This window comes from Leucopleurus acutus, assembly GCF_964270905.1.
Source record: "Leucopleurus acutus genome assembly, chromosome: 20".
Classification (NCBI taxonomy): Eukaryota; Metazoa; Chordata; class Mammalia; order Artiodactyla; family Delphinidae; genus Leucopleurus; species Leucopleurus acutus.
Window position 1 is genome coordinate 29,001,699 of NC_139162.1, and position 9,125 is coordinate 29,010,823.

General features: G+C 48.7%; 1 protein-coding gene across 1 annotated transcript; it reads left to right on the forward strand.

Moving 5' to 3' along the window:
- Positions 1 to 246: 246 nt before the first annotated feature.
- MT4 (metallothionein 4) lies at positions 247 to 2,271 on the forward strand (the record flags this gene model as incomplete). The annotated part of the gene is made up of 3 exons (XM_082862783.1): positions 247 to 277; positions 1,588 to 1,653; positions 2,180 to 2,271. 3 exons carry the CDS (start codon positions 247 to 249, stop codon positions 2,269 to 2,271), a joined length of 189 nt encoding a protein of 62 aa, XP_082718909.1.
- Between the last annotated feature and the right edge of the window lie 6,854 nt (positions 2,272 to 9,125).

Below are 9,125 nucleotides of genomic sequence, written 5' to 3' on the forward strand. Positions count from 1 at the left end.
GCAGGTGGCAGGTACAGCCACCTGCACCCTTTGTGAAAAGCCACCTAAATGACTGTACTGCTTGTCCTCTCCTCTGCCGACACCCAGCCCATGGCTGGGCTGTGTGCACAGCGTCTAGCCCCAGGGAGAGGCGAGGCGAGCCCAGGTCTACACCCACAAAGCCATAAAAAGGAGCCTCTGGTGACGGCTCACTCAGCCTCACTTCACCAGCTGTGACAGTACCACAGCCTCTCAGACAACTGGACCATGGACCCTGGGAAATGCACCTGCATGTCTGGTGAGTAAGGATGCCCACCCTGGGATGCTGTGACCTCTCGCCAGCTTCCCACAGGGAGCCTGCAGGACTGCGATTAATGCTTCTCTTCTTCCAATTAGAAGCACCAATGGGGTTTGTGTCAGACTGGCCACCTCTGCGGCGGCTCCCGCTCTCTGTTGGATACCAGCTTGATTTGCTAGAATTAATAACCTGGCTTAGGAATGACTGTGGTGGGACCTAGCGGCAAGCCTCTGGGAGCAGCCACCAGGGCGGGGGAAGAGCTCTGGCCCAGACCAACCTGCTTCTGGTCCATCGCTCCCATCCACTCCTGACACTTATTATTTCCAAGCCTGTTTCTTCATCTGAAAAATAGGGTTACTTATCCCCAGCTGCCCACCTCCTAGGGTTGCCGTGAAAGGGTTAAAATCATAAAGCATTTGCAGATGTCAGGGGAGTTATTAGAAGCATATGCGGACCTCCAGGTCTGAAACTGCTTAATTCCATGGAAGCATGTTGGCCAGGAGAAGTGAGGTCAGGGTTCAGAGCCATCTTGGTTTTTATGACCTTTGGAAACGGCATCGAGAAGTCTCACAAGCCTCCCTGGTTCCTAACAGGACATGTCTGTCCCCAAAATTTGCCAAAAAGACAGAAGCTTCCAGCATCTTGAAACTCAAAACAAGAAGCGGGTGATTTTCTTTTTTTAAATATAGATGGTTTTATGATATGGAAACAAGTGGTAGCTGTGACTCTCACTTTGGGCTTGTTTATATCCTTTGCCCTTCCTCCTACACATTCAGGATCTCCATGTTGCCTCATACCTTAAAGTTTTCGACAGTCCCCAGGGGACCTTGGGCTTGGCCTAACTTAGTGGTTCTCAAACCTGATTGTACATCAGAATCATCTGGGTTGCTTTTCTTTTTTCTATTTTTCGGCCACACTGAGCAGCACATAGGATCTTAGTTCCTTGACCAGGGATCAAATCCATGCCCCCTGCAGTGGAAGCGAGGAGTGTTAACCACTGGACCACCAGGGAAGTCCCTGGGTTGCTTTTTAAAGAATACTGATTCCCTTTCTCCACCCAGACCTATGAATCATAATATCTCAAAGGCTGGCCCTAGGAATCTGCATTTTAATAAGTACCCCCAGGGATTCTGATGTATTCCCCCCCAGTTTCTGTCCATGGACTGTGACTGGGAACCAGCATCTTCAACCTCCTGTCCATCCACTGACCAAGGGCAGCCCAGACCCCCGGCCGCCTAGATGGCCTGTGGCGCGCCTGTGTGCCCGCTCCACCTCGATGCTCATGCTTGTGGCTCTGTCCTTTCTCCTAGGAGGAACCTGCAGCTGCGGAGACAACTGCAAATGCAAAACCTGCAGCTGTAAAACATGTCAAAAAAGTGAGTCTGGTGACCGGGGCCATGCACTGCTGGCGGGGAGCTGGGAGTCCGTTTCTGTCATCCTCAACCCTCCAGCCACGGTGGGATTGAGGGGGTCCTGGATGCCTTTACCCATTTGGGAGGGATCTGAAATGAAAGCTGAGTCCCGCGGGCTGCAGCTGACCTGGGGGTGAGGGCATCCTCAGTGTTTCAGGGGTTTGGATAAGAAGAGGGCCGAGGGGAGGTTCCAGCCTGCCCGGTAGTGAAGGGAATGGCCTGGCGTCATGAGCCCTTGGATCTGCCACTGTCCAACGGCGGTGGGCCAACCCCTTCCCCTCCCTGGCCTCTGATGGACTCTGGTGACCCCTGAGGTCCCTTCCAGCTCTAACATCCCACCACTTCCTGTCCCAGGGTTTTTGCTCATGTGGATCGGAACCTGTGTGTAGCATGCTCTTGTTTTTCTACTTCCTTCTAAGTGGTGAAGGGGGAAGTGGTCAGATAAGAGTGTTGACCCAAAGCTGATCTGTCCATCTCCTGCCCCTTCCAGGCTGCTGTCCTTGCTGCCCCCCGGGCTGCGCCAAGTGTGCCAAGGGCTGCATCTGCAAAGGGGCTTCGGACAAGTGCAGCTGCTGCCACTGAAATGCATCCATCGTGCTGGGGACAAGGCCTGGGAAGCATCTGTACAGTGCATTAGTCGAGGAGTTGGAATGACTGTACAATAGGTTGTGCTTTTTATATATTTGCCCAGGTCAGGTGGTGGTGACATTCATATAAAGTGCTTGGAGCAATAAAGTTTTCACTCGTGGTTGTCTGGTGGCTCAGAGCAATGTTTTACCCTAGCCCAGCAGGACCAAGAAGGGCTGGTCCCATGAAGATTTCTGCAGATGGCTGCTAACCCCGAGGTCCTACCGCTCTGCCTGAGGGTTTTCTCGTGCAGCACGAGCTTGCCTGACGCATGCACAGGGCAGGCCGCCCCTGGGAACAGCCCTTAACAGATGACAAACAGGAGTTAGTGAATTCATAACATCAGCATCTTTACCCTTACAATGGGACAAATCTGAGTCATGTTCTACACCGTCCTCCAGAAGTCCTCAGCAGCAATGAACTCCGATAGCCCACAGACGTAAACATACTCCGTATTGGCTTCCTTCCTTCTCTGCTTCACTTCTCCATCCTCTTTCCAGGGCTTCCTGGGATCCCCACGCAAAGAAACTACTTGTACAGGGTCCGCTTTCAGGGTAACCTAATCTTTTTTTTTTTTAAGTAAGGTTTTATTTATTTATGTTTAATTTATTTTTTGGCTGCATTGGGTCTTCATTGCTGCGCACGGGCTTTCTCTAGTTGCAGCGAGCAGGGGCTACTCTTCGTTGCAGTGCACAGCCTTCTCGTTGCGGTGGCTTCTCAGCATGGGCTCTAGGCACATGGGCTTCAGTCTACACGGCAGGCTCAGTAGTTGTGGCGCACGGGCTTAGGTGCTCTGCGGCACGTGGGATCTTCCCAGACCAGGGCTTGAACCTGTGTCCCCTGAATTGGCTGGGAGATTCTTTTATTTATTTATTTATTTTTGGCTGTGTTGGGTCTTCGTTGCTGCGTGCGGGCTTTCTCAAGTTGAGGCGAGCGGGGACTACTCTTCATTGTGGTGCGCGGGCTTCTCACTGCGGTGGCTTCTCTTGTTGCGGAGCACAGGCTCTAGGCGCGTGGGCTTCAGTAGTTTTGGCACACGGGCTCAGTAGTTGTGGCTCGTGGGTTCTACAGTGCAGGCTCAGTAGTTGTGGTGCACAGGCTTAGTTGCTCCTCAGCATGTGGGATCTTCCCGGACCAGGGCGCGAACCCGTGTCCCCTGCGTTGGCAGGCGGATTCTTAAGTTAAGCACTGCGCCACCAGGGAAGCCCCCCCGCCAAAAAAACAAACCTATTTTTAAATAGGTCTCCATACACAATATACAAAACATAAAAGATACAAAGAGAGTAAGACTCCTTCCCACATTTGCGCCCCAGTCCCCCCCCTCCCCAAGTCAACTGTCACCACTTACTGGTGTGCCCTCCCAGGGATATTCTGGGGCTGCACGAGCACCGATGATACACAGCATCTGCCCCACCCCGAAACACACACTATTTACCTTGAAAACTTGGCAAGTGTTTTCTCTCATATAGTAAACTCTCTGCCAGGTCCTTTTTTCCATTTAAGAGAAAAGAATAGGTAGATGGAAAAAATTAAGAGCTTAAACAACCAAAAAATAAGGTGACAAAAGAAAAAATAGATGAAACAAAAGGGTTAAAGAAAATATGGGAGACAAAGAGAAAACTCCACACACAACTCTGCCATGGTGGCGCTGCCCAAGGCAGCTGAGGCTGTGACTACATCTTTTGGTCTTTTTCCGACCCGCCAAGCCTAGCACTGTGCCTGGGACCCCTCAGAGCAGGGGTCATAAACACCCCTAAAAATTCACTGACAGCTATAAACCTTCCTTTCCCTAAAAATACCCACACGAACAACCTCAGTCAATCTTACATATGATCCCAGGGAATTCACAGGCTGTCCCAAAGCCATCTCCGGAACCCCCAGAAGACCCCGATTAAGAACCTAAGGTCCATGTGATCTGTTACTTAAAAGAATAAAGTAGTCTAATAATAGATTAAAATACTGAGCACTTAAGACCTGCCAGGCACTGGGTCCAGCACTGCCTACACATTACTTCATTTGATTGTCATAACACGACCTCACGAGGTCAGTACCATTATCAACCCCATTTTACAGATGAGGAAACCAAGGCACGCAGAGGTTAAATGACTTGCCCAAGGCCACTCATCTAGTTTTGTAGAACTGAGATCTGAACCCAGGTCCAACAGACTCCAAAGCCATGCCCTGAGAGTGCAGAAACAACTTCCAGGATGGAAGGCGGTCAAGGCTGAAGTCCCTGAGGCTGGCCCTGGTGAGGAGGCGGAGACGCAGCCCACACTCACCCACACCACCACCCTCAGCAGAGCGGGAGGTAAACTCAAGCTCTGGGAGATTGTCCATTCATGCTGCCAAGGGCCTGACACCAGGACCCAGAAGAGGCCAGGAGCAGCCTTCTCCAGCCCCGGCCTAGGTCAAGGTGACCCAGAAGCAGGAGCGGGTGAGAATGGAGCCTTCTCCAAGGGTGCCCTGTGGGGCTGGGCTCAGTGGGCCAAACAAGGAGCAGGACTTACTGTGTGCTTCCTGGCACTGGGCACTTCCATAATCCACACTGTCACCCTCTCTGTTTGGAAATCATCTGCGGCCTCCCTGGGAAGGTTTCCCCCTCCGTCCATGAACTGTGCTTCAGATGCAGCACCACAGTGCAATGGAAAGGGCTCGGCCTTGGGAGTCAGATGCTCTACCCTCCCTGGCTGAGTGACTTTGCCCAAATCACTTACCTCTTGAGGCTCAGTTTCCACATCTGCAAAGTGTCCCTCCCTCATGGGGAAAAACCATAGCATAGGGTCTATGCCCATAGCAGGTGCTCCGTAAACAGGGACTCATAGGGCTACAGCCTTTCTTAGGCTTCTGTTTATGAATCTCTGAGAAGGCCCCTGCCAAGGCCTTCTCTGTGACTGCAGAGCTCTGACGCCCCTTGGGAAGGACACGATGCTGGTAATGACACCTTCCGGGGGGCAGAGAGGTCCCCTGTGTCTCCAACAAGCAGGCTGGCCACTCTCTGTGCAACCTCAGCCCCAGTGCACACAGGACTGCCGTCTCATCTCACCCAAATGCTTCACCTGAAGAATCTCTTTTATTTCTACCACATCTTGAAGGGAGAATCAGCCCTCAGTGTCTCACTTTAATAATAATAATAATAATAATAATAATACCAACAACTAATATTTATTGAGTGCTGAACACTTCACAAGTGCCAAGCGCTGGGCTAAGCAGCTTCTGAACATCATCTCATGGACCCTGCACCATCAGGACCACTTTAGAGCTGGACAGTCAGGGCCCTGCTATGGACCCCCTGCCTTAGAGGGTCTGTCTCTGGTCCCCCTCCCCACAGGTGAGGAGTCTGAGGGTCCAAGGAGACACATCCACCTGGAACTCTCATACCTGTCCCTCCCCCACTGTCCCCATCCCCCCAACCAGACAAGGCTTTGGGTACCTGGGACCAATTCCAGAGTCTGTGTGGGCCTCCTCCCCAGGTTGGTCCTGCCTGAGGGTAGACCATGCCATCAGTCTGTGTACTCCTAGGGCTGAGGGATGGCCAAGGGGCAGCTGTATTCAAGGATGGGAGATGTGTGGATAGGGACCGAGCGCTTGCACTTTGATGTTTACAGTGTGGAACGGAGGCAGGGGTGGGAAGAGAAGAGATGAAGTACAGGACAATCCTCCACCTTTGCTTTTGCCCCAAGCCCAGCAAGTGTTCGGGGGAGGCCTCCACTAACAACCCTGGAGAGGAATCCTGTTATGACCCCACTTTACAGATGACAAAGCCGAGGCTCAAGAGATTCATGGTTTGCTCAGAGTTATAAGGCTAATAAGGGGCAGACCCAGGACCTGAATTTAAGGCTGCATGACATAGAGGCTGTGCTCAGGCCTATACTAGATGGATGGGGCCGAGAGAAGGCTGCAGGTAATCCTGCCCCACACTCAGGCATAAGAGGTCCCTGTCCTGGGCCTTATGCTTTAGAGAGCCTACATATCCAAACACTCAAAACACAAATTTATTAAAGAATACCTGGGGGCCTCTGTCACTCACGAGCTAGTACTTATTTGGCACAGTGTGATCAATTAACCCTAAACCCTGGTCTTTTCTTGTGTCTAACACTGTTCCCTAAGAAAATACTCCTCCAGCTCTTGTCCTATGTCCTCAAATCAACAAAAAGTGAGTCAAAGACCTTAACAGATGCCTCACTAAAGAAGATATACAGACGCCAAAGAAGCATATGAAAAGATGCTCCACATCATATGTCTTCAGGGAAATGCAAATTAAACCAACAAGGAGATACCACTACACACCCATTAGAATGGCCGAAATCCAGAAGACTGACAACACCAAATGCTGGCAAGGACGTGGAGCAACAGGAACTCTCATCTATTGCTGGTGGGATGCAAAATGGTCCAGCCATTCTGGAAGATAGTTTGGCAGTTTTTACAAAACTAAACATACTCTTATATAATCCAGCAATTGTGCTCCTTTGTATTTACCCAAAGGAGTTGAAACCTTATGTCCACGCAAAAGCCAGTACATGAATGTTTTATAGCCGCTTTATTCATAATTGTCAAAATCTAAAAGTAACCAAGATGTCCTCCAGTAGATGAATGGATAAACTGTGGGACACCCACAGTGTGAATGGAATATTATTCAACATTAAAAATAAATGAGCGATCAAGCCATGAAAAGACATGGAGGAGATAAATGCATATCACTAAGAGAAAGAAGCCAATACGAAAAGGCTACATACTGTATAATTCCAACTAGATGACATTCTAGAAAAGGCAAACTACGGAGACATTAAAAAAATCAGTGGTTGCCAGGGGTTGGTGGAGGGAGGGATGAATAGGCAGAGCACAGAGGATTCTTAAGGCAGTGAAACTACTCTGTATGATACTCTGATGGTGACTGTATGTCACTAAACATTTATCCAAACCCATAGAATGTACAACACCAAGAGTGAACCCTAATGTAAACTATCGCCTTCAGGTGATTATGATGTGTCGATGCAAATTCACCAGTTTTAGCAAATGCACACTCTGGTGAGGGATGTTGATAATGGGGGAGCCTATGCATGTGTGGGGGCAGAGAGCACATGGCAAATCTCTATACTTTTCTTTCAGTTTTGCTCTGAACCTAAAATTGCTCTAAAAAATAAAGCCTGGGCTTCCCTGGTGGCGCAGTGGTTGAGAGTCCGCCTGCCGATGCAGGGGACGCGGGTTCGTGCCCCGGTCCGGGAAGATCCCACATGCCACGGAGTGGCTGGGCCCGTGAGCCATGGCCACTGAGCCTGCGCGTCCGGAGCCTGTGCTCCGCAACGGGAGAGGCCACAGCAGTGAGAGGCCCGTGTACCGCAAAAAAAAAATAATAAATAAAATAAATAAATAAATAAAAAAAATAAAAAATAAAGCCTACTTTAAAAAAGTATCTGTATGCCAGGAGAGTTTATGGATGGTCCCAATGCCAATGTCAGAGATGGAAACTGCTTTCAAAGTGCAGGATGGGGACTTCCCTGGTGGTGCAGTGGTTAGGAATCCACCTGCCAATGCAGGGAACACAGGTTCGAACCCTGGTCCAGGAAGATCCCACATGCCACAGAGCAACTAAGCCCGTGCGCCACAACGACTGAGCCTGCGCTCTAGAGCCCGCGAGATACAACTACTGAGCCCACATACCACAACACCTGAAGCCCACGTGCCTGGAGCCTGTGCTCTGAAACAAAGAGAAGCCTCTGCAATGAGAGGCCTGTGCACCGCAACAAAGAGTAGCCCTCGCTCACCGCAACTGGAGAAGGCCTGCGCACAGCAACAAGGACCCAACGCAGTCAAAAATAAAAATAAATTAATTAAAACAAACAAAAAAAAAGTGCAGGGTGGGTCTGAGTGGAAGAGATGAAAGGACAAATTAACTCATAAATCTTTCTCCTTAAAAAGCATGAATGCAATAGATTCTCATGTCATAAAGTATCATTTCCCATTAGTGTGACACATGAATTGCTCTTAGGTTTCCTTGTGTTCTAAATTGTGTTTCCAGAACATTCATGAGTTTATGCTATTTGTAGAAGTTTCACAAGGCAACTGACGAATACTGACGAATATTTCACAAGGCAACTGACGAACATTTCATACTACTCTTAAATTTATATATCTACACATATTTATAAATTGTCAGTTAGATACACATTGAACTCTAGAACTATGAACAATTTTATAAAAATTCTTATTAAAATTTCATTAACTCTTTATAAAATTAAATAATATAGGACACTGAAGCTAGATGGATAAAACTAGATGTCCTTGGTAGCCTCCTTCAGCAAGTTGGACCATTTCTGGTCCTCTTGGAACAAGGGGAAAATAACCTCATTTACCTAAGCCACTGTGCAGCTGAAAGCAATTTGATACATCATGTAAGGATGATTAAGCCCTTCATGCTCTGTCTGTAGATTGATTATGATACTTGAAATAAACAGTTCTTATGATGTTATGAATAAATAAATACTCTTTACTGGAGAACTAAGGGTGAATGGATCCACAGAGAACGATATGTAACTGGATGTCACTGAAATTGAGCTACTTGAAGGAGGAAGGAGATAAGAAGGATACTCTCTTCTGAGACATACTCAGAAACAGGATACAGGCTACATTTAGTTTGCTTCATATTTGGACTACCATTTTCTTACAGGGCTTCTGTTTTTCCTGGCATTTCTAATTGCCAGGAAATTTCTCTCCTGCTATTTGGTAAATGATCTAATATCCATTACCTTCTTTCCTGATCGTCTGTCTGACTGTCATTCTCGGTTCCCTTTACATTGCTCTCCTGGGTTGGA